The 13,000-nt window shown below is 45.3% G+C and overlaps 1 protein-coding gene across 1 annotated transcript in view; it reads right to left on the bottom strand.

Annotated features, from left to right (window-relative positions):
* Positions 1-12,892, bottom strand: part of Armc10 (armadillo repeat containing 10) — a 16,654-nt gene extending 3,762 nt beyond the window's left edge. Inside the window, exons 1-4 of the mRNA XM_021190942.2 lie at positions 12,553-12,892; positions 9,060-9,208; positions 5,590-5,724; positions 3,861-4,037 (exon numbers count right to left, since the gene is read on the bottom strand). Of these exons, the coding sequence (XP_021046601.1) occupies positions 3,861-4,037; positions 5,590-5,724; positions 9,060-9,208; positions 12,553-12,685 (594 nt within the window). The 5' untranslated portion in view covers positions 12,686-12,892. The remainder of the gene's footprint in view (positions 1-3,860; positions 4,038-5,589; positions 5,725-9,059; positions 9,209-12,552) is intronic.
* Between the last annotated feature and the right edge of the window lie 108 nt (positions 12,893-13,000).

Raw genomic sequence — 13,000 nt, 5'->3', positions numbered from 1 at the left:
GATGCTGCTGATGCTAGAGGCCCACCCTGCCCGAGAGTGGGGATGCTGCTGATGCTGGAGGCTCATCCTGTCTGAGAGTGGGGATGCTGCTGATGGTAGAGGCTCATCCTGCCTGAGAGTGGGGATGCTGCTCATGCTGGAGGCTCATCCTGCCTGAGAGTGGGGATGCTGCTGATGCTAGAGGCCCACCCTGCCCTACAGTGGGAGTCCTGCCAACCTGCTTATGCAGGATTGGGTTGTTCAGGCAGATGCTTCTAGGGAAATTATGGACTCTTAGGACAGCCAGAGTGACTTCTGACCCTTTGGTGCCCTCCCGAGAGTGACTGGGACATCTCAGCTGGCATGATGCTATCAGCAACACTAGTACCAGTCTAAGAAAGTGCCTGCCTGTTAAGTCAATGAAGCAAGGAGAAGAACAGGAACAAAAGCTGTGTAAGAAACAGACAGCTTTGAACCTAGGAGATGGCCCGCTCACAATCAACCAGAGACAGGAAGGGCAAACCAGCTGGCTAGCGTCTGTGATGTGACCTTGTTGTCCTCTATAGGCTAAACATGTTTATGGGCTACAGTTCCCTTTGAAACATTAAGTTCTGGTTTGCCCCTTTCTTGCTACAGGCGCCACCTTGTGGTGACCCAGGCCATTTATGTGGTTGGCTCTCACTGCAGAGAGCAAACACTTCCCAGGATTTTTGTATTTGTTGAGTCAGTGGTGCAAACACAGATGGTTAGTACGCAGCGAGTCCACCACCGCTTTAAAAGGCACTCTGGGGCATCCCAAGGAACATGCACGATGGGTACAGACAAATGGATGACTATGGAAAAGTTCATTTGCAAGTTAGAATTTTACCCTCTGCTTCTATGGGGGAACAATGCCATAGCGGGTGGCCAGGTTCCCACCAAAAGTCGAAAAATGCTAGGCAATGCGATATGAGAATACGGCAAAATGACACCAGTCATCTTTTAAAATGCTGTAGACTTCATCAGCCAGACCTGAGACACCTATCTACAGATCCAAATACACCCGCTCGCCTCTGAGTTAGAGTTCTTCCCAGGTTCTGGGTAAAGCAGCTGCAGAGACAGTAAAGGGAGAGGGTTTTGCATACAGGAGTGACATTGCAGTGCAGAGGCAAAGCATTTTCTTGGGTCGTAAAATGCTAAGTCATCTTCCACTGGGGAGAGAGATGAGGAAGGCTGGAAATAGCCAGGAGCTGGAGCTGGGCTAATGCTTGTATTTCATTTTGAATGCCTGGGTATGTCTTAGACCAGGCCCAAATAAGCTGGGCTACAGGAAATGTAGAAAACCCACGTGCCAACACCTCAGAAGCACTGGACCACAGAGAGGCACTTCCTTACACAGTTACGTCCTGATAACCCTGGAAGTACTCAGACGATGCCAGACACTTGGGGCACATCTTCATAAGAGTCCTTCCTAAATACTAATGCAGCCAACTGGGGTACTTACCTACACATCTCAGCACCTGGGAGGCTAAAACAGGAGAGTCAAGAGTTCAAGACCAGCCCAGGACACACAGTGTAGTCTCAAAATAATAATAAAAAAAGAAAGAGAGGAAGGAAGTAAGGAAAGAAGGAAGGAAAAAAGACAATTCGACTTGGGACCAGCTAGCCGGCTCAGAAGGAAAAGCCCTTGTAGTACAGCCCAGCAACCAGACACAGTTCAAGTACCCAGTTGGAGAGATGGCTCACAACCATCTCTAATGGGAACTGATGCCTTCTTCTACTATGCAATGTACATGTTAACAAAACACATCCATATAAACAAATACATCTTAAAAAAAACAAACTTACCCTCTGATTTCCATGTACACACTGTGGCACACACCCTTTCCCCATCATATATGCAAATAATGAATAAAATTTAAAAATAAAACCACATCCCGTACAATCAAATACCCATGCATTTTGCTTTCAACTGTCTGTGAGAATACAAGACTACCATTACAACTAGCCAATCTACACACTACTGTGTGCTTTAAAAACATAGCAATAAGAACGGACTTTAACACGAGAGATTTATTCAGACTTCCTGGGGTCTCCTGAGGTCTTAATGGCCAGCATCACCTCTGCTGCCTCCTCCATTTGTACAACTGGACAAATGAAGCCTCCCTGCACCTGATTCCTTTCACTTCACACTGCATGGCTGCGGTGCAGGGAGATCTCAACAGATAATGGCTGAGCCAAACCATTCTGTGAAGAGGGTAATGGAGGGCTGGGGACATAGCATAGCTGTGGAATACATGCCCAGGCTCCTTCTTCGGGACAATATAAGACCAGGGAAGGCAGTGCACGCCCCTGACCCCAGCACTCCCAAGTATAAGAAGGATAAGAAGCCCACAGTCAGCCTCTGCTACATGGTGAGACTGAGGCTGGCCCAAGAGTTTCATCCTCCAAATCCATGCATAGGCAGAAAGAGAAAACTGATTCCACAAAGTTGCCCTCTAACTTCCACATATGCTTCAAGCCACACATCCACAGTGAACACACATACACCCTCCCCAACATATACATATACACACACATCCACCATAACATACATACACACCATAAACACACATCTACCATAACACACATCCACCATAAACACATCCACACACCTCCACTATAAACACACACACACCTACCATAAACACACACACACATCCACCATAAACACACACATCTACTCTAAACACACACACACACATTCACCATAAACACACACATCCACTCTAAACACACACACACACATCTACCATAAACACACACACATCCTCTATAAACACACCAGGCCTGAGAACCTGAGCGTTCACTCACTGGGACCCCATGCTGGAAGGAGAGAGCTGACCCCTGCGAGGTGTCATCTGACCTCGACACGTGCCTCCCTTCCTAAACGTAAGTGTAATAATAATAATGACGACAATGATGACAATGGCAATGGACTGCATGTGACATGAAAAGAGAGAGGGACAGTGTGGAGGAGAAGGCTAAGTGGGGGCAGGCAGGGTTAAGGGGGAAGAAAGCTGAGGAGGAGGGGCAAGAAACAAACTATACATAAAACAAGTACAGACCACACATGAAAAAGAAGCCAGTGGACCCATCGCTTCATATGCTAATCCTAGCAACTGGTCAGTCCTGAGGTAAACACAGCTGCAACCTCCTGTCACCATCTCTCAGCATCCTCTTACTTCCTATTTCTGGGTAGCCAGGGAGCCCAGAAGAACAGGAATTTACTGATTCTCAGAAAGCCACCCACCAGAGCAAAAAACACATCACGTGACTGCCACAAACGGATTCTGCCATTCACTTTCTTGGACTTCTATAAGTATTTTTTGTTTGTTTGTTTGTTTGTTGAGACAGGGTTTCTCTGTGTAGCCCTGGCTGTCCTGGAACTCACTCTGTAGACCAGGCTGGCCTTGAACTCAGTAATTCGCCTGCCTCTGCCTCCCACGTGCTGGGATTAAAGGTGTGTGCCACCATGCCCGGCTGTATTTTTATGAACTTGAAGTGGCCTATTTTTTCTTTGGATACAGGGTTTCTCTATGTAGTCCTGCCTGTCAGGATTTGTTATATAGATGGGGTTGACTGTGAACTCACACGGAGCTACCTACCTCTGTTGGGATCAAAGGCACCATTATCTTGTCAGGACATCACAGGGCTGAAATATAGTCTGGCATGTCATATCTTTTTTTTCCCCTCTCTGGAACTCATTACTTAGACTGGGCAAACCTCTAACTCACTTCACAGAAATCTGCCTGCCTCTAGAGTGCTGGGATTAAAGGTGTGTGCCAGCACAGGAGGTCGGGAAATTCAGTCTTAGTAAGTCTGCTGCCCAGCTCTCCAGGACTGCCTGCTGCATAGCCTACCTTGGTGCTTCCATTTCCCATAAGCAGCAGGTGGAACAGGCCCGCGACGGAGCTGCTGAGCAGGTGCTGGTAGTCGTTGGTGACCGTCATGTTTGTCAGCAGCCTCAGTCCAGCCAGCTGCACTGCAGAGTTCAGGGGATCAGCAAAGACGTCCTCACAGACTTGAGGGACATATATCTGAAGGTGAGAGAGAACCACTGAGCAACTCTGGCTCTCCAGAAACTTCTACAGAGCCCCTACTTTTCTGCACAGCAGAGGAGGATTGACGGCTTAGGATGAATGAGTTCTTCAGAAAAGATGTCACTTGTGTCTGGCCTTCCAACTTGGGTGACCATTTTATTTAAAGCTGCCTTTCTAATAACCTGGCATTGTGCTGAGAACCAAAGGCCTAAATTTAGTTCGAGACTGCTCTTATGTGTAACAAGGTGCGTGCATGTGCTTTTGTGTGTATGTGAGTGACTCCACACTACTATTACCTTCCACTGGCAAAGTGCAATGAAGCATGAGTCTCCAGATTGGAAAAATTATTACTAAATCTGAACGCCATCAAAAACTATAAAATACAAGAAAAACGCTACTATTTTCGGGTACCAAGAAACGATCAACTAACTGTCCAATACATAATATTAATGTTTGTGAGACACTCTGAATGCACCCATGCCACCACAGGTGTAGCAATAAGGACGCAGAGATCAAGTGTGTAAGCTCTAAGTTACACTCGGAGGCCAACTGTTTCTCTTTAGTCACAGCTGTACTGTATCTCCATCCTTTCTGTACTGTATCTCCAGAGGCAGGCAGATTTCTGAGTTTGAGGCCAGCCTGGTCTACAGAGTGAGTTCCAGGACAGCCAGGGCTACACAGAGAAACCCTGTCTCGAAAAACCANCCTGAGTGGCCATGAATACAGGATCGTGATCCTGGGAACCCACAAATATGCCACGCCGAGCCAGAAACAGACAGAGTCGTGGGGCTCACTGGCCAAATAGGCTAGCCAAAAGTAGTTCCAAATTCAGAGAGTAGCAGTCTCAAAAAAAAAAAAAAAAAAAAAAAAAAAGTGACACACTGTCTGTATCTCTCTATTTTGTACCACAAAACAGAGTTTAAAAACACTGAGTCATGTTTGCTTGGTTTTTCTGTTTACTGAGTCTTTCTGTTGGTGTGTGCTCGCACATCTGGCTTCGCTCTTTTAGCACCCCTGGATTAAATGGAAATCCAGCCACGGTGCCTAGGGGACAGCGCTGCTTTAGTCCATGGTCGGACTGTCTGACCCGCCAGCTCCCAGTAATGACACAGAGACTTATTATTATTATTATTTATGAAAGCTTACGCTGTAGCAGGGCTACCTCCCAGCCAGCTTGTCTTACTTACTTAACCCATTTATTCTAGGCCACGTGGCCTGTTACCTCTCACTCAGTCCGACCAATCCCTGAGCCTGAATCTTTCCCAGAGTTCCTGTCTCCACCCGCGTGTCTTTCCTACCCTCTCTGGCCCTGCTACAGGCCCTCAGCTCTTTATGGAACCAAAAGGTGATGTAGAAGAATGCTTTCTGCACTGAAATCAACATCTGAATAGTACAAACACAACCTCTACACAGTACACAAGAAGACTTTCCCTTTCTGAAAGGTAGTTGTTGCCCTTGAGGTTACAGAGCACTGTAAGTGTCATACCTACCCCCAGTCACGCTCTCTTTTGTACAGACACCTGAGGTATTTTTACCCCAGACAACTTACCTTTATCTTAGTTTGATTTTCAACATTCACACTCAGGTTATTCAGTGCATTTAAAGCTTTCTCTTTAATACTTTGGTTCAGGGAGTTGATTTTGTTTCCAACAATTGGGATACCACCCAACTCACGAATAATGGCCTAAGAGGGAGGAAAAAAATGGACCAGAGTTTCAATATGCAGCCCTTTTGCTGATTTCATGCATCTAGAAATGCAACTTAAAATTAACACTAGAGAAATGATCTTCACATATACAAATCTTCTTTTTAGAGACTTTTCTTACTTGTACACGCACGTGCGCACAGAGGGCAACCTCAGCTGTCATTCCTTATTTATTTATTTATTTATTTATTTTATTTATTTCTTTATTTTCCTGAGACAGCTCTTTCTTTGGCTGGGACTTACTAAGGATAGACATGCAATATTCTCTTATATTCCAAGACTGGATTTTTTTGCTGGATCTAATAGCTGAAGTTAATAATACACCTGGAAGTCACTTCAGATTGCTAGCTTACTGTGTACTCAAACGTACCTGCTTTAAGAGAAAAATGTAACAACCAACCTTGCCTTGAGTTCCCGTGCAATCAGCAATCAATGTTTACAACCTAAGCTAATGCGCAGCGGCAATCTTGAGTTATGTCATTTCTTGCCCCGACCCAGAATAATGCATGTTATTATCATTAGTCATTTGTTGAAAGCAGCAAACACAGAATCTGAAAATAACTATTTATGGATATTGGCTGAGAAACCATGTTTATTATCAGGGTCACTCGGGATCAGTTGGGGCCAGTAACTTAGTGCCTTGTAAAACTGTTAAATAGATTTCCGTAAAGTGTTCCACCCTTCCCTACATGATGTTTTCTATGCTGTTTGTGGTGGTTTGAATGAAAATGGCCTCCATAGGCCCATAGGCCCATAGCCTTATTAGGAGGTGTGGCCTCGTTGGAGTGGGTGTGGCCTTACTGGAGAAAGTATGTTACTGGAGGCTGGCTTTGAGGTTTCAGATGCTCAAGCCAGGCCCAGTGGCTTAGTTTCCCTACCTGCCTGCTGCCTGCTGATCCTGATGTAGAGCTCTCGGCTCCTTCTCAAGCCCCATGTCTGCCTGCAGGCCTCCATGCTTCCCTCTGAGATAATAATGGACGAAACCTCTGAACTGTAAGCTAGCCCCAATGAAATGTTTTCCATTATAAGAGATGCCATGGTCATGGTGTCTCTTCACAGCAATAGAAGCCCCAACTAAGACACTGTTCAATAAAGAAAGAGTGAGGATCTTTGTAGGCACAGACATCACTCATGGGCATACACCAGGCAGACACACATAGGGAGGGACTCATGTAACACACAGACAGGATAAAAGACACACGAAGCATGAAGCAGAGGAGACCATTCTTGGTTAAATATGACACGATACACTGTGGTGACTGGGAGCTAATCACTCGTGTGTATAACCTGTGCAACCATGCACAGGAGGCTGACTGCTGAGCAGTCACAGCACTGTCTGTCTCCACCTTGCCAGCCCTGAGTGACACGTGTACGCCAAACCTGCCTTTTAGCTTTAGTCTGAGTTCTGGGGACTGAACTCAGAAACTCATGTTTGTAAGGTGAGCACTTTACCTACAGAGCTGTCTCCTCGGGCCTAATTTTACATCTACTGATTTATTTATTTTCATTACCTATTACTTTTCCTTTGCTGTGTGGGGCTGGGTGGGAATATTCGTGTATGTGGGGTCACGTTCACATATCTGAGCCAGAGGTACTGTTTCTCAGAAGTGGCCTTATTTCAGGATCTGGGGCTTGTTCATCAGGCTACACTTGAGCCCGTGAGCCCTGCAGACTACCTGTCACTGCTCCCCTAGTGCTGGGATTACTGTGGGTCGTGGATTTGGCCTAACGCTGCTTGTATTATATTAATCTGGTCCCCAAAATTGCACGAGAATCCACACATAAAACACTGAGGCAGTTGGTTTTAATTCGTAGATAAAGTTGCTGGCAGCCAAAGGCTGGGCAGGGAGACGGAGGAGTAGGGAGAGATGGGCTGCCATGTGGGGGAAGGAAGAGAGACACCTGGCCTGAGAGCTGCAGAACACTGAGAGACGGTCGTCATGTAGTGCCAGGGAATGCAGCTGAGGGGACAGCAAAAATGGAATATAGATTTTAGTAAGTAATAACTCAGGAATATCACAGGAGGGTCTATCAGTCACACGGAGGTTAGGAAGTGGCCCAGCCAGTGAGCTGATTAAGACATATCCCGATGGAACACAGGGCCCCCAATGGAGGAGCTAGAGAAAGTACCCACGGTGTTGTAGGGGGCTGCAACCCTGTAGGTGCAACAACAACATGAACTAACCAGTACCTCCTGAGCTTGAGTCTCTAGCTGCATATGTAGCAGAAGATGGCCTAATTGGCCATCACTGGGAAGAGAGGCCCCTTGGTCTTGTAAACTTTATATGACCCAGCACAGGGGAAGGCCAGGGCCAAGTAGTGGGAGTGGGTAGGTAGGGGAGCAGGGGTGGGGGTGGGGTATAGGGAATTTTCGGGATAGCATTTGAAATGTAAATAAAGAAAATAATAATAAAAAAATGTTTTAAAAAAAAAAAAAAGACATATCCAAAAACAAAGGCTGTGTGTGTGTGACTTTCACTTGAAAACCCAAAACACTGGGGCAGGTAGCAGAAAACCAGCGTCGCCACTGGGATCAGTGTGAATAGCGTTAATCTGGTTCAACTACACAGTGCATACTGGGATTACAGTACATGGCACCAAGCCTGGTTTTTACACGAGACAGTGCACTTTACCCACTGACCTAGCTCCCTTTGTTTTACCTGATACACACACACACACACACACACACACACACACACACACACTAACTATACGTTAAGGGAGTCGTCTGTATGTTTTGATATATGTATACATTGTGTAATCACCTTACATGCATGTCTTTCCCCAAACATTTATCAGTTTTAGTGGCAAAACCTTCAAAATCTTTAAGCTCAAAATAAATCTCTATTGGTGTGAATGTTAACAAGAAAAAAAAAAAACAACAAAACCCCACAAACTGTTTTTCCTCATGCTCTGTGGGGGAAGAACATTCAAATTACACTCTTGGGTCTCAGTGACTTACACCGATTTGTGTTTACCACTGGCTGAAGGACCACCTACATCGGGTTCTCTCTACCAAGAATGGCTGTCTCATTAAAGCATAGACTTAAATGCTAGGTGCATTCACTGTTTTATGAAGACATTGCTCAACTTTAAGTAAAAGACCACATTCTGCTTAGTGTTGAACAGGAACTACTATGAACGATGTCAGCATCCAGCTTCTCAGAAATTACTCTCTGTGTCATTATCTGTGTGATTTTCTGAAGCAAGAAAAGCAAACACTGTTGTGAGCACAAGTGGCTACGCCATATGAGGATAGCCTCTAAGAGTTCAGTATGGAGCCACAGCTACTCGTGTGGACAGAGGAGGCTTACCTGGTTAGTGGAAAAGGCTGCATTATTTCCCAAGGTGACCAAGGCTTTTTCAGTAATTATAGGATCATCGGTCGACTCCAGCAGGTACAGAAGTTTCTCAAGCTGTTCCGCATTTAAGGTATCATCATAGGAGCCATCGGTGAGGTCTTCTGCATAAGAAGAGAGCCACTTAGAATTCATTGACACTCACCAGTCATGTGTTTATTTTTAATGTGTGAAATGTTCACACACATACTCTGATACTGGGCACAGTTGTTTGGTTTTTTTAAAGGTCACGGACAATTTTCATGAGAGAAAAACCATAGGGCAGCCAAGCTACAAATCTTCGCATCTGCTAGGAAGAGGGAGATGGGAGAAGAGGGAGAAGGAAGGCCATGGCTTTAAGAATGCAAGTGGTGTTAGCCACGGAGGCTGACCTGTGGGAGGGGAGGAGCTACTGAGGACCGGGGAGGTGCAGTGTGTGGGAAAGCCTGCTTACGCTTTTCTTTTGGCCTGTCTGAAAGAATAAAGAAAAGAAATATTAAGTCAAATGTCAGAGGCTCTGTAGATGGTTGCCTGGCATTGTTCATTGTTTTAAGCACTTTAGATGTCCTCCTCCCTGTGTGTATGTGTGTATACATACATACATGAGTACACTGCCTTCAGACACACACCACAAGAGGGCAACAGATCCTATTACAGATGGTTGTGAGCCACCATGTGGTTGCTGGGTATTGAACTCAGGACCTCTGGAAGAGCACTCAGTGCTCTTAACCGCTGAGCCATCTCTCCAGCCCCTACTTTACATGTTTTATATCATTTGATTCTCAGACATCCCTAGAAGGAAGATACTACTATTATTCTGAGTTTATGTAGGAAGCAATGTCCCATAGCCATCAAGAATTAGCCAATGGTTACACGCTATATGTCTATTAGTTAGGCACTGCACGTAAATAGCATGTATCCCTAATGCTGACAGCATCTTGTCTCTTAAACATCAGGTACACCTCTGATTGGACATTTGCCTAAAGAGCAGTGATTAACTTTGACATTGGTTTTTGCACTATGTAGATATTATCCCTTTAAGAGTCTATAAGACAGGAAACCTATGGGAATAGCTCAGTCATATTTCCAGGGTGGCACTGTGTAATTCATCCACATATAGGCTTTCTGCTAGATATATTCCAAGTTTTAGAAATTATTACAAATGAAATCTTTTCAATTAAATTCATATTGAATTTTTGCACATAGTGCTCAGTTATAAGAAGCCACTAAGTGTATTTTTGTTGTATCCTAGCTTACCATATCAACTGTTCGCTTACTTCTCTGCACTTTCCTGACTCCAAATGAGTCACTTACAAGTTAGAATTGTATTTCTTTTTCTGTAATTTTGCTTCCTTGAAATACTTACTGAGTTTTATGATTTTTTTTTCTTGTTGAGATGTCTGGGACTCCAGGACAATGCTAAATAGTTGTGATAGAACCTCTCCTATTCTTGAACTTAATAAAGATGCAATAAGGTTTTAACATTAAATACCTTTAACTAAAGTATCTTTGCCTTTGACTTTTGATAAGTGTTCAAGTGTTTGCCATCAATTTAGGAGCATTTCCTTCTATTCTTTTTTTTTTTTTTAAGATTTATTTATTTATTATATGTACCTACACTGTCTTCAGACACTCCAGAAAAGGGAGTCGGATCTCATTATGGATGTTTGTAAGCCGCCATGTGGTTGCTGGGATTTGAACTCAGGACCTTCAGAAGAGCAGTCAGTGCTCTTAACCAGTGAGCCATCTCTCCAGGTCCTTCCTTCTATTCTTCATGTTACAAGTTGTCAGAAATACTATTTTAATAACTTTTATACACTAGCATGTAGTTTTAAAAATATATTACTACAATAAATAACATAATTCTATCAATTCTCCATATATGTCCATCTGGGCTCTGTATATTATTTCCCTGATAGATTTCCTTTAGTATAAGTCAGGTTCTTATATCAAGTTGAATGATTTGATACTGTTTCCATCTTTTTCAATGGCCTCAGAGAGTCTTTGGGGAATACACTTGTTTTTGGAGACAGGTTGGCCTAGACTGGCACTGATTCTTGATCATCCTACCTCTGCCTGCTAGTGCTGGGACTAGAGTTAGGCAACACCTTCCTCTACTGGACCAGTAAACTTCACCAGAGGAATTACACACTTCTCAACAGTTTAAGGCAAGAATAGATTTCTCTCAAATGTAAGGGTAGAACTTTGGGAAGGGGTTGTGGGCAATCTAATTTTAAAGCTGTCTGACCCTGGTTTTCTTCTCAGTACCAAAGTGTAGTGGTGCATGCTGTCAGGCCCAGCAACAACCCAGGAGATGGAGACAAGAGAATCATAAGTTCTAGTTTTCTGCTATGCAGTGAGTTCCAGGCCAGGGATACATCAGATCATCTGCCTTAAAAAAGCAAAACAAAAAACCACCACCACCACCACCAACAACAAAACCCACCAGAGTATTCTTGTATAGAAATATTTGACAGAGAGAAAAACAAACAAAACCACAAAAACCCCACACACAAACAAATGAACAAACAAAAACCCTACAAAGCAGGCTTTGAGAGGGCAAATGCTCATTTTCAAAAATCTCTTTCTTCTGTGACCAGAGGGGAAGGTTCTGTGCACTCCCCTTTCTTACAGCATTTCCTGGAGGAAACGGAAGGCTGAGATATAAATCCATGGTTGTTCCTGGTCCCTTCTAGTAAGTGCAAATTTTGAAAAGTAAATGCTAGTTGTACAACTCAAAGACGTGTTTTCTACCTGCCTTTAATGGTGCCTTATTTTTTGTTTTACGTAAAGGCAATTAGCTCCCACCAACCTCAATTTAAAAACAAATACATTTCTCTTTCTTTGGGGCAAGCAGGTTTTGGTTGGCAGGTTTTATTTCAAATAGTTTCCCCAACAGTTTTCACGACTTAAATGATCCTTTCGAAAGGGTGTGTCTACTGTTGGTTGAGGTTCTTATTTCCAACACACACACCCAGGTTGCAGGGATGCTACGGATGACTTAAAAGTACCTCCCAGGACAGGTGCCACAAAGTGCCGGCAGAATTGCATCTCAGGGATCAATTCTTCACATAGCACAAGAAAAGTTTCAACCCAGGCTTGAGGCCCCTGAGAACCTTCTCACAGTAAGAGGCATCTCTTTGGTAACAACACAAAAGCTCAGGTAAAACTTTAAAATAAGAGGCAATCTACTTGGCTCAGAGAAACCTCAGCTCTTGGCTGTGAAGCCGAAGGGAAGTAACAGGACATTTCGGGCAATGTTTTCAGCCCTTATTTTAAACAAAGAAGTGGGAGCAGGGAAGCGGCTCAGGGCCCACCCAAGTTAACCTGGGCTTCCAGACTCGTCTGTCTACCTCCAGCCTTTCTCCCCATGCAGTCGCGAGTGTCTAGGGCACCTCTGACCCAGTCTGGCCTGAGGTGGTTCTGGAGCCCCGAACCAGTCCACCTGCCGGGCAGCCCATCGCCTCACCTGCGGACCGCGAAGGGCGCAGTCGGCGACCGCCTCGCCGCGGTCCCCGAGTCAGCCGGTAGATACAGTAGCAGGCGCCGGCGCCCAGGACCAGCCCTGCTGCCACCCAGCCCACGTCCCTCGCGCCACCCATGCTGCTGCCTCGGAGCTGCAGGGAGCCGGGGCGCCAGGGCCACACGCAGGTGCAGCTGGGCCAGAACCAGCCCAGAGAAAGGAAATGGGGTTGGAGCTCCGCCTTCCGGAAGCCGCCCTGCTAAAATCGGAAGCCCTCCCACCCCGTGCGCTGCGGTTCCTTTCACCAGGCAGGCGGGATGCCCCTAGTGCATGCAACTTTTTCCTGGACCAAGACCCGGACAGCGGCCCGTTGAGCTGGGACCCTAGCTCCGCCCCAACGCTCACTCTCCAGCCCTGCCCTCTCATTTTACCCCGCCCCGGCCGGTACTGTCCA

This window comes from Mus pahari, chromosome 2, assembly GCF_900095145.1.
Source record: "Mus pahari chromosome 2, PAHARI_EIJ_v1.1, whole genome shotgun sequence".
NCBI lineage: Eukaryota > Metazoa > Chordata > Mammalia > Rodentia > Muridae > Mus > Mus pahari.
Note: the sequence above shows the minus strand (reverse complement) of the source record. Positions and strands in the feature narration are given on the sequence as shown.